At 38.1% G+C, this 12041-nt stretch overlaps 2 protein-coding genes across 3 annotated transcripts; both read right to left on the bottom strand.

The window, feature by feature from the left end:
• Positions 1-5819: 5819 nt before the first annotated feature.
• On the bottom strand, positions 5820-7455 carry LOC107225316 (troponin C, isoallergen Bla g 6.0101). 2 transcript variants are annotated; one of them, XM_015665742.2, is made up of 5 exons: positions 7222-7455; positions 6917-6944; positions 6648-6791; positions 6322-6573; positions 5820-5953 (listed from the first exon to the last, which is right to left on the bottom strand). In XM_015665742.2, the coding sequence occupies exons 1-5, from the start codon at positions 7222-7224 to the stop codon at positions 5919-5921; spliced, it is 462 nt and encodes a 153-aa protein (XP_015521228.1). In that variant the 5' UTR covers positions 7225-7455; the 3' UTR covers positions 5820-5918. The 2 variants fall into 2 exon arrangements, with proteins under 2 accessions (XP_015521228.1, XP_046595401.1); XM_046739445.1 differs by lacking the exon at positions 7222-7455 and adding an exon at positions 7130-7162.
• Positions 7456-8148: 693 nt separating this feature from the next.
• On the bottom strand, positions 8149-11809 carry LOC107225315 (troponin C, isoallergen Bla g 6.0101). Its single transcript, XM_015665741.2, has 5 exons — positions 11577-11809; positions 10965-10992; positions 10311-10454; positions 9962-10216; positions 8149-8976 (listed from the first exon to the last, which is right to left on the bottom strand). The coding sequence occupies exons 1-5, from the start codon at positions 11718-11720 to the stop codon at positions 8951-8953; spliced, it is 597 nt and encodes a 198-aa protein (XP_015521227.1). The 5' UTR covers positions 11721-11809; the 3' UTR covers positions 8149-8950.
• Between the last annotated feature and the right edge of the window lie 232 nt (positions 11810-12041).

Raw genomic sequence — 12041 nt, 5'->3', positions numbered from 1 at the left:
GTAGAAGATTTTTTTTACCGCTTATCTTTGTAGAAATACGCATCGAGCAAATATCAAGGAAATTTTGCAGAATTACAAGATGATTATTCACTTTTTTTGATTACACGTATATTATATAAATATCAACGCCCGAATATTTACGTATTACATAAATACCGGTAACGCTTTTGATATTCTGCACGATAACGGTAAAAATAAATAAATCCCTTCGGATTTCGGTATCGCAAAATCACAGAGAAATCAGACGAGTGATAGATATCAAAACGGTCGTCGTATAATTTGATAATCATAAATTCACGGCAACAGCTGAACGATATTCGTCTGAGAATGTAGAAAAATTTTTGCCAGTCACTGCTGCCGCTGATTATTATAATTACGGTAATCGCTGTAATTGTAAATATTAATTGAGTTAGCGCATTATTATATTGTAATGTACGGGATAATTTAGTGCGTGCCAAGATAAATATCACCGCGTGGTATGGAAAGCTCGGCAAAATATAGATTGGTCGGACAGTTGTTAATGTCCGTAGTAATTTCTCTCCAATTATCCACATTATTGTGCTGTATAAGTTCGTTGGATACTTTCCATCGGTATTTCGATTCGTTTTTCTCATCGGTTGTACATTTGTCAAGCAATTCCTGTCCACCACTCGTGCAAAAATCATGACGTCGACGAAGAAAGGATACGATGTTTAACAACGATCTTATTTCCGGCTGCGTGCGTGTGTTTAAAAAATTTACAAGGAACGAATCGTACAAATTATATAAATTTGTCTACGGACTTAACGATAAGTTTTATAAAACCTCGAAGAGCGAGGAGACTCGACGTTCGTTAATATATTTACACACGGATTTCTGAGCAATCATAAATAATAATTAGAGCAGCTAATAAAACCTGGTTTAAGTACCTAATTGAAAGAGAAAGTGCGAAGTTTACGCGCCTAGTCGCACCGATATTGTGAACGAAATTAGGATTATAAAGAAACATAATAATTCGTAACGAATCGTCCTGCGGGTTTTTGCGGCAATATTTTTTTTTATATCGCATAAAAATTCTTGGTTAATTATTGAGTGTGCGATTGTGGTAAAATATTGTCATTTTATAATCGCTTACGTAAAACTTATACGTACCTACGTATCATTTATAAGTCTATATAATATCCGACTTGCGAGTTTCGCGTGCCTAGATCGCTTCGTTTTACTCCGTTGCATTTCTTCTCTTGATAATCGATACTTTACTCGTTCTCTCGGTCGTGGAAAAATATTTTTAAATATCGTTGCTTGCGAGTTCCTGCGGAGAAAATGCCAACGAAGAACGAATTGCGCAATCTGTCGCACAACTTCGTTACAGATCTATAACGTCAATTGTTATCTCGATCATTCTTTTCATTCGGTAATCAAGTTTCCAAAATAAGCAGCAGCGATGTTGAGGTGAAAATAGGAATTTTCCCACTAAAATGAGACGATATTTTTCTGTTCACTTTGCGGTCTGATCAACGTTCGATTTCTCTTGGGGAGGGAAGAAAGAAAGAAAGTCCTTGAATAATTACACGGAGCACGTGCGACGAACGTTTTTCACCCTCAATTAAGTAAAATCCATCTTCACAGTCTGTGGAATTTCTTCAAAGGTTACGAATCGGCGTTTTCTTTACCGATGGATTAAAAACTCGACGAAAAACATCCAAAAACGGATCCAACCGAATATCCCGAAACCATAACTAATCACACCGCGCGGATGTAATGCTAAAAAGAGAATAAAGGTCGTCGGGAAGAACAGGTGCGGGATAAGAAAGAAAGTTGGCAAGAAGCGGGAAAAAGTTGCTGTAAAAAAGACTGGCACAGTGAACTTGAATAGAATTTAGATCGCGTTATAAAATGTCTAAGAAAACATTGACTTTGAGGAAAAAAAATAAAAAAATTAAAAACTCCGTTGCTTCTACTTTGGTTAGAATTAATTCATTTTTTGAAAAATTCTACCGATGATTGTTGCTAATAAAAACGGACGGCAAAAGTGTTTGGACATTTTTAGAGACGAATGCGTTGCAAAGAAAGGCGAGTAAAGAAAAAAAAAAAAAAAAAATCGCAAAGCATTCAGAGATTTTGATTTCTCAGGGTAAATTCAGGAAAATATTTTATACAGTTTTGGTAACCGAAATTGCGTTGCTGTGAATAAGTTTTAGGATCGATGTGAATATTTTAATAGTATTTCAGGTAGTGGTTTTTATACCACTAAATTTTGAGGTAACGCGGCATGAAAAAAAAAAAATTTACTGGAATTATCTTGTAAAGATATAGAAATAATTTAATCCTTTCTTGAAAAGTTATTAGAACAGTTTCAAGATGCTGTTGTCGGCGCACTGGAAAAGTAACGAAAATTGAGAATGCTATTCAAAGTCTGGGAAAAAATAACAACGATAAATTCATTATAAATTCCATACGATCGGACTTAGCCATGATTATAATCGGCAAAAGGAATGTCCCATGCATTCGCACTATTTGTTGCATCACGTTACGTGTGTCTAACCATGAGAATATTGGTGAGTACAAGAGATTTTACGACAAGAAGGAGAGACTTCGAGAAAATATACGTTTAACCATGAGAAACGAGGCCTGACTGAACGGAATGGGAGCGATTGAAATATGGGATTAGAATTGCAATTTGCATTTCACAAAGTGCATAACGGTGACGTTTTCTTCACTCAGCGGGTTCTCGGCTGTTTTACGCAACAAGTATCAACGTCTTGGACAAATCGAAGCACCTGCCATACGCCTAATTAAATTTTCCGGATGAAACTGAGAGATCGCTCAGCGCTGCAGCCACGCAATTCCACAACCGATCGCAAACATGAATTTACGGTCGGAAGAGAATAATTAATCGCTCAGGTTGCGCCGCTCTGATTGCCTGATAGGAAATCATGCAGATTCGCATTGCATGCGTATTGCGTCGAAACTTCATTCGGTAAAGAAAAAGGGGAAGAAAAAGGGGAAGAGAAAAAGAGGGGAAAGAAATTTGGATTCGGTAAAATAAATCTCGCAATTGGAGTTCCAAAGATGAGAAATTGTTACGATAATATTCTTGAGAGAATATCGATAAAGTGAGCTGAGAATTTTTCTCAGCTTCTTTTTCACGTTAGTTCGATGTCACGACTGTAAGGAAAATTAATCTTTGATTGGATTGAAAAAGCAAATCGGTATTGGACTCGCTTTTTCTACGGTTTGAACGATATTTTTCATTAAATTTGTGTGAAAAAATTTTTCCACTTTTATTACCTACTTAAATTTAAATTTTACATTTTACGATCCCTTGTATTCTTTTACCGATTTATTCTTAACCGTGTTTTATTTTTTTTTTTTTTTTACAAGACAGTGTTTCCGTACAATTTCTGCGAGACGTTGAAAACACTCGAGTATTACAACAACCGATTTCTGCGTTCTCATCGATAATAATTCTCTGACAATATGAACGAGTTCCTAAATAAAGTCATGCGGTTGGAATTGCCGAGTAGCCGACAAACAATAATTGTGTCTATTTGAAACTAGATCTCTGTATATCCAAGTCCGAAAGGAAAGATCGGTTGTGCCGATAGTCGATAAATTTCAAGCATCGATCGCTCGTTACGGTTGCCGGCATCGCCCTGACACCGCGGATTACGCAAATGTTTGCTCTAGTTTTTATCCAGGCGCTTCGAGCTCGCGTTAAGGCGGCGGTGTAACAGGTAAGAATGCCTTGGACGTAACGTAATGCACTTTTATTGTCGAGGTGCTTCGGCCTGCGGACGCATAACCGGTTTCTCATTTCCGATTTTCGATCTCGGCGCGCGTTCGAAATTCACTACGAACGATACTGGCGAGAATTCGAACTGACGAAATTTTTCGACGATGTTTATGATTTTCGAAAATTGTCAAAGAACGTAAAAAAGTGTTCTTCGCGTGCAATTTTCAAATGATCGCACAGAATTTTTTCACGGGATTTCAAAGACGCTTCTACGATCGATAAATAATTCCAACGATCCCGAAGATTTTTTAGAAATTCACCGATGAGAATTTGAGATGAAAGTGATTGACTCGTCGGGGGGGGGGGGGGGGGGGGGGAGGGTGAGGGGATAAAAAATTCGCATTCATTTTGCTTGGGAGCTTTCCGTTGCATGGCGTGAGAAAATTATTTACAATTGTCAGAAGGATATAATGACCGAACGTATGGCGAGCCAATCAAGAACCGAATTTGGTCATCCTTCTCACAGTCCAATTATTAACTTGTTCGTTGATTATTACACCGTGTAGTAAACTCGCAGTTTATTTATATTATCGCAATACTGCAACACCGTTTTGAGGTGATTGAGCCAGGCAGTAAATACAAAGTGGGTTCAAATTTCCGCCTGAACTCAATTGGCAGATATTAGAAATGAGATGCAGGTATGCGCCTCGATAAACTTCGTGTCTTTTCAGGCCGGTTTAGAAATGACACGAAACGGTTGCATTCGGACATTAATTAACGCACCGCGATTTTCTCTCTGGGCTCTAAATTCTAGGGGGCCGTGAATTCAGCGCATTGCGAAACTCCGCGAACGGTATTTATCCACTCCTACAGCCTAGGAACGACGTGAACTGGGTCAATTATCACGCGCACCCTTACGACACTTGATCGGGGTAAATATACGCGTGAAGACAATGACCCAGTTTCGAAGGCTGAAACACCTTTATTATTGTTTTTTTTTTTTTTCTCTTCGGTTCTAATCACCGGATATTTCCTACACAATGCAAATCTTCTCCCGTTGATCAAACTCTGCGTATCCAGGTTAATTAAAGGTGAAAAATTTTAATTGCGTGCAGACGCGGAGAGAAAAGCAAAAGTCTCGCCGTGATCGACGCGTGGTGTAATAATTTTCGGAAATTAGTTGCAGTAACTGCGGTAAAAATTTTGTCGATCTCTGAACGTGCCTCGAATTTGAATCACCGACAAAGAAATATTTACAAAATACATGTCGCAGTTTTTTTTTTTTTTTTTTTTTCTCCAAAAATTCTTTGCTAACGTGAGACAAACGTCCAAGAATAATGAATAAAAATTTCAAACCAGCATTTGTTTTATAATAAACAACAAATGCTCATTCTGTTAAATTGGTGTATTGTTTATCCGTATGAAAATACATAATGTGTACAAATGGCTGTATAAAATTACGGTCTAACGAACCGACAAGTTGATCAACTGACGGCATGTTTTAACCGTTAATTAATCTCCACTCTTTATAAGTACAACATACAACAAACGTGATTGCAATCATTCTCGGCTATATTGCTTCACTCGTCACAATTCGCAGCCAGATTTGTCGATCGTTTCTCTTGATGTCAGAAATTTTTCATTGCGCCTAATGCGTCGGCCACTCGATAAGCATCCGTGTCAAACAGGTTGCGACAAATCAGGGGCAGAAAAAACTGCCAAGACGGATGATTAATCGAAGAATTCAATAGATTTTTAATAAAAAAAACTAAATTCTCGAAAAAATTTATTTATTAATATACGTACAGGGTGTTTTTTGTTTTTTTTATTCGTGATGACCACTTTTTATCAATATTCGTTTATTGCACGCCTGATTGGCAATCGCGAGGCGAATGATAAATTATTCCAAGTGCATTTATATTTTATTGGCCAACTCTGGTCGTAAATCTATTCGAGATTCGACGGCAAGAGGGAGAGTGAGAGAGAGAGAGGCATTAATGGCCTTGCCGACTGTATCAATCGCGATAACTGCTCACTTCACGAACGGATTCGCGATAGAAATGATCGATTAGGTAGAGAAATCATTGCGGAATCAAACGCAGAGTAACGGAGTTTCGCTATTTGATATATTTTTTTTCATAATGTTACACTTTAAGTCGCGAGTGTTTTTTACCCGTGTACAATTTCGTGCGTCGAAAAAGCTTCAGTCGTCGCCGCCTGTCATCACTTCCATAAATTCTGAAAATCAAAGTCAGACGTATTATTTTAACGGAAAAACGCAGCCGGTCAGTGACGGTTGTTATAAATCTGGAGAACAAGAAAAATGCGTAGATTTTTAGGAACTTTTGACACTTTGTAAAAGTCTCGGTAGAGTAAAAGATTAATAATATATTATCCGTGTATTCGAATTCCATGAAGTGTCAAATACACTTTTTAATAAAATTCAAATGTTGCAATGCATTTTTGGGATAGAATAGTTGGGAAATAAATAGCGGTTCAGACTCTGATAAATCTATAGAAAGTTGAAGAATTTGAAATTTTTAATCTCGGATCTAATCATGGTTTCTAATCAACCGTTCACGGATTCGAATTTTTAATACCCTTACCGTCAAAGTCGAGAGTCCCAGATCCGTCGGCGTCGATTTCCTCTATCATAAGATCGAGTTCTTCGGGCGAAAGCTTGTCGTCGAGCTCGTGAAGGATGTCCCTGAAGACGTCGGTCGTTATGTATCCGTTTCCTTCCTTGTCGTAGAGCCGGAAAGCCTCCCTCAGCTCCTGCTGCATCGCCTCGGTGTCTTCCTCGACCAAAAACCTCGCAGCCAGGGTGCAAAACTCCTCGAACTCGAGTTCTCCGGATCCTGGCGGTGACAGCGGAATCAATCGGATTTCGGAAAGACTCGAGGAGATAAACTCGAAAATTCGGATCACTCACCGTCCTCGTCCACCTCCGCGATTATCTCGGCCAGCGTGTTTTCGCTCAACTCGTGTCCAAGCATCGTTAAAATCGTTCCCACCATGTCCGTTCCTATGCAGCCCTTTTTCTCGTGATCAAAGGCGTCGAAGGCCTTCTTAAGAACTGCGGAAATAGAACGATTGAAAAACAATCACGACGATATCAACATTCTTTTCAACGGATTTCAGCTGAACGATTTTCCCCTCGTTTCCAAATTTTCTAAAACTGCCAGTCGATTGGTTACTTACGCACAATTTGATCCTTGTTTAGGTCATCCTGCGGGGATTAAAAAAAGCTCGATTAGTTGGGTGGCACAGAATATTGAAATTATAGTATAACGCTCGACGCTTTCGGTTGGTCGAAAGCTCGCTCGAATCAAAAGTTCGATTTCGGATACAACGACGCTTTGCTTTTGATAATGAGATATAATTGACAGTGTCCTTCAAGATTGGTATCCTTTCTTTTAGGTCCTGATCCATACGAGTCCCGAACTCGAACTTGTTACTTTTACCCGAAGCGGGAAAATGGAAAATACGGCAACTCAGGGACGAACCATATCTGCGAAAGAGGATCGCGTCAGCGAGTCTGATGAGAAAAGTTCTTCGTTCTTCCCGACTTTTCAAAAGCACCCTCAGCACCGTACCTCGCGAACAGTTTTGCGCGGATTATAAAGATTCCTCGTGTATAAAGGTGACATAACAAACAAATATTGGAGAATGTTTTAATCTAGCGGATTTCACTCTCGTCTCGAGGACGTCGTTGCAGCAGATGCTCCATCCTGCCCCTCCTAAAATCCACAACTCGTTTCAACTGCAGCTCGCTAATTCTACAAATACACCCGTTGTCGTCGAGGTGCAGCATCTCTCTCTCTCTCTCTCTCTACCTAAGCGCGTGGACATCGATATGGAGGTCAGTCAATTATTTGGCAAAACCCTGTAAATTCTAATCACGCCCAAAAACAAAACCCCGACTACATCTCCTGCGTCGGGGATGCGGTGATTAATCATTGTATGATTTATTCGAGCCAGCAGAGCGCACGTGCCAAAGCGAAAAAAAATAAATAAAATTACGCCAATTAATTATCGAGATCGAACTCTAGTCCCGAATATTGTACGCTCAAATATCGCAGAGGAAGAAGATAGAGGAAAAATGTAAAGATTGTCGCGAGAGTGACTTGACCAATTTTTTTTTTTTCTCAACGTTGGAAGGAAACATTTTTGAGAGAAAAAGGCTTTGCGAGGCTTTTCAGCAGCCGCAAGTAACGGCGTCGATTTGGCACTGTGAACATTTTCAACGATTGTTTCTTAATCTAGAAACAGCTTGATCTTCATTAAACTGACAGTTAACGTTGACGGTACCTACTCTTCGCAATGTTGGAAAACGTAAGACGTTATCATGAGCCAGGATTCTGTCATAGTTTGTCAAAAAATCATTGTAACCTTCAGGCATAAGAAATTTAGGTAAGAAATGGACTCAAACCTTTGATTATTATGTATATATTTTTTTTTCTATTTTACTTCTGTTTATTGTTTTAATTGATACACGTGATGAATGGGGGAAAACTTGAACGGAATTAGCGTTTTGCTAATTATTTCGCGGATTTGTATAGACTGCTGATACCTTATTAGTTGAAAATAAACGGAGTATTGAATAAAATCTAAATAAAAGGCTTAGTGTGTTTAGTTAACGCGTCTAAGTCTTGTGTAATTATTTGCACCGTTTTACATACGAAATGTAGGAGCGATATCCGTGTTTTCACCAAAAATCTTAAATTGAGATTCGAAACAGAGGTATAACAGAAAAACAGGTTCAACTTTTGTTTCATTTCGATAAATCTAAACTGAATTTTTATTATTTTTTATTAATCACTGTTATTCGATACGAGTGGTTACGATGAAGAATAAACTCCCTGAAACGTATAACGAGTGGTTGTACGATTAAAAAACGAAGAACATATGCTTTCTAAGAAAAGAAGATAAGAATTGTAATGTAGCTTATTCGTAATACGTATAACAAGACGTTGGCATCGGTGCAAGTACACGATAATACTTAAAGACTCGCAATCAGCTGTATTGAAGAAGCGTATAAACTGTATAATGTATTTTATAAATATTAAAATATTATCTAAACTGAAAAGTATTTTCGTAAATAATATAATTATATGATTATCATATTTCTTGCGTGTGACAAAGACGGATATTCTACTCGATTTTCTTGATTCTTGTACGAGGAGATTAATCGGGTCATCGAATCTTCCGGTATGTCGATGAAACGATTTTTTCTTACCCCGTCATCACAGCCATGAATTCTGAAACGTGAAATAATTAAAGAAGTATGAAATACAAATCGAAGGAAACGGGTAAAATAAATGGCCAAAATCTAAATTGCTGTACAGATTCTTAACTCTGGCTTGTTTTGTCCTCGTTTCATCCCGCGGTTGAAAATATTTATGAAAATAGACGTCGTTCTGTTCTCTTCGCGAACACCTTTGAAAAACGAAACGCGTTTAAATTTCAAAGCGATCAAAATCGCTCCGCATTCTAATATCGAACGAGATAATTCTATTTTAAAATTAATCAAGTTTGATATGACAACAGCTGCGTACAAACGAGAAACATCGGAGTTGGTCAACGAGTTCCAAAAATAACAATGAACGGACACAATGCCAACTCAATCTACGTACCTCCACGTTTGCAATTAAATAACATGCACACTGAGAAAAATATTATTTGTTACAGTTTGTAGAAAAATTCAGTAAAACAGGTATCGTTGAAAAAACTGTTTGAATATTTCTGGAATTACGAGAAACGAGGTACGCGTTAACCATTTTGCGCTATCGTCGATCCTTTTTTGGTAATTGCAACGCAAAATCAGTTTCTGAGGTTTGCTCTACTTTTTTAGTTAAACAAGGCTTTAACCAATCGTAATGAGAAAGAATAGTGACGGAAACTAGACTTTCCGGTAACAGCTGGAAAACTAATTTTCATTTTCTACCTGGAACTATATTTTTCGATTGCGGTAAAAAATGAAAATAGTTAAGTAACGAGCGGTAATCGGAAGTAAAAATTTCTCTCAGTGCAGGTTCGATTTAATTCGTATCATTTTTTGCGCAGTACAACCGAAGAGGGAAAAATTATTGCAAAGATACAGTTTGTGATGTTTTGTTTTTTTTTTTTTTCTATCCTCTCACTACTTGGCTAAATTCCAAACACGTAGAAAGTCAAATTTCATTTCCGCATTAAAATCTAGAGTAGATTTCCCTTTAATTTTGAATCCCTCTTTCGCGTATCTACCTTCAAAATCCAAGGTCCCCGAACCGTCGGCGTCGATCTCGTCGATCATCATGTCGAGCTCGTATTCGGAAATGTTGTCGTCAAGCTCGTGCAAAATATCCCTGAAAACGTCGGTGGTTATGTAGCCGTTTCCCTCCCTGTCGTAAAGTCGGAACGCCTCTCTCAATTCCTGCTCGATTGCCTCCGTGTCTTCTTCAACTTCGATAAACCTCGCAGCCAGGGTGCAAAATTCGACAAAGTCGAGCTCTCCCGACGCTGATTGTAAAAAGTACGAACAACGTTATCAGAAACGCCCAACGTCGTATCGGAGTGAAATTAAAAATCTTTTTTTTTTTCCCAAAATACTCACCGTCCTCGTCGACTTCCTCGATGATATCCGCCAGCGTTCCTTCCTCCAGCTCGTGACCAAGCATCACCAATATCGTGCTGACCATGTCTGTGCTTATGCATCCTTTCTTAGCGTGATCAAAAGCATCGAAGGCAGCCTGTAACTCTGGAGTGAAAAATAACCTCGAGTTTAGAAATCTTAGTGGATCAGTTACGACGAATAATATAATGTTTTGAAAAAATTCATCGTATGATTTGTTACGTGATTCATTTTGTAGATTCGATAAATTGTATAATAAATTAGGAAAGCACGAATCATCAGGTATACACTAGATCAAAAATCATATAATCAATTGTATCGTGAATTATACGTATTTTGATTATTCGGGCTTTCTTTTATTTGTTACGTGATTTCCTATAAATTTGATTCAATGTACAAGATAAATCGTGTTACAAATTACACGCTGAATTCCTCTAAAACATATCACGATTTGACAAATGAACATTTTCAGTAGAATTTCAAATTAATTCTGTCAAAAATATTTTAGATAATAAAATTTTCCACTTCGAAAATGACGAATGAATGAGAAAATTGTCAAATGAAAATAAAAAAAAAAAAAAAAACGGTATCGATGCTCAAAAATCAAAACTTTCGTCATCTCAATTGTTTACTTACGGGCTACCTGCGCTTTGTCGAGAGTATCCTAAAAGACGAAAGAAAAAGAATATTACGTTCAGCTTTGGACAAGAAATTACGTAAGATTGTTGATACGATTTTTAATAAATTCACAGTGTTACGTTATAAATAATCAGCGACAAAAATTCTGGCTCAGTTACCGTGCATCCGTTAGCTATTCTCGACTTTTATCACAAAAAGAAAAATACATATTTTGGGATAAAAAATCGAATTGAGTTTTGTAGCAGTGATCAGAAAATTTAGTACCTATGCGTTGATATTGTTTTTTATCACGGTAACTCGTGCTACATTCTCTCGTAAACATTTAATCGTCGTAAAGCTTTGTTTACCTGAAAAATCAAGTTATCTAAACGAACGTATTTCGATATTGCATCAGCCATGGACGACTATCAGATTTTCTCGCGATTCCAAAAATATTCGTACCGTTTTTTCGACGGTACTCAAATCGTTACAATTTTGTAGTTACTTTAACGAGGTGCCTTGTTTTCATTGCTCTTAATTGAATAAAAAAGAAAAAAAAAAAGAACAAAGAAAATGACGAACCAAAGTTTTGTTAATTTCGTACCGAGTTTGCAATCAGCGAATATTTACCATCGTGAGGTCGATACGGCGACGTCGAGGCGATAAATAATGTCCGATTGATTTGTGGCGAAGTGTTGACGAGTGCCAGACAGTATCTCTGAAAGGTACTGTCACAGCGAGATCGTTCCGGATCAAATATATAAACGAATCCATGTCTAGGTCGAGGGTGCGGCTAATTATTTTTTTTCTAGCGGCTTACGAACTCCGCTTCATCGGACTGTACAAATTCATTTCGCAACGAATAATTCCTCGGCGAACGGATCAACGGCTATCTCCGATGATGCGCGTTTGTGCAACGCGATCCCAATCTGTCTTATCGATCTCCGCATCTCCGCATAACTCAGGGACGAATCTCTTCGGTATCGATGGCCGTTGGATCATCGTCACGTGGTCCCAAAAGACCAAGAATAATCATTTCAATCAGCAGCACCGACTCGCCACCAGCAAGCATATTTTCCTCGCTGTTCTCACCCT

The sequence above is a fragment of the Neodiprion lecontei genome, chromosome 5 (assembly GCF_021901455.1).
Source record: "Neodiprion lecontei isolate iyNeoLeco1 chromosome 5, iyNeoLeco1.1, whole genome shotgun sequence".
NCBI lineage: Eukaryota > Metazoa > Arthropoda > Insecta > Hymenoptera > Diprionidae > Neodiprion > Neodiprion lecontei.
The sequence above is the reverse complement of the archived record's forward strand: the minus strand, read 5'-3'. Positions and strand labels throughout refer to the sequence as shown.

Excerpts from the sequence above, each read along its gene's own strand:
- LOC107225316 (XM_046739445.1), bottom strand. Across the intron at positions 6,574-6,647 it reads CGCGGAGGTGGACGAGGACG|GATCCGGAGAACTCGAGTTC; the intron begins GTGAGTGATCCG and ends TGTCACCGCCAG. Across the intron at positions 5,954-6,321 it reads TGGGACTCTCGACTTTGACG|AATTTATGGAAGTGATGACA; the intron begins GTAAGGGTATTA and ends TTTGATTTTCAG.
- LOC107225315 (XM_015665741.2), bottom strand. The coding sequence starts at position 11,720 with ATGGATTCGTTTATATATTTGATCCGGAACGATCTCGCTGTGACAGTA. Across the intron at positions 10,455-10,964 it reads CGACAAAGCGCAGGTAGCCC|AGTTACAGGCTGCCTTCGAT; the intron begins GTAAGTAAACAA and ends TTTTCACTCCAG. Across the intron at positions 10,217-10,310 it reads CGAGGAAGTCGACGAGGACG|CGTCGGGAGAGCTCGACTTT; the intron begins GTGAGTATTTTG and ends TTTTACAATCAG.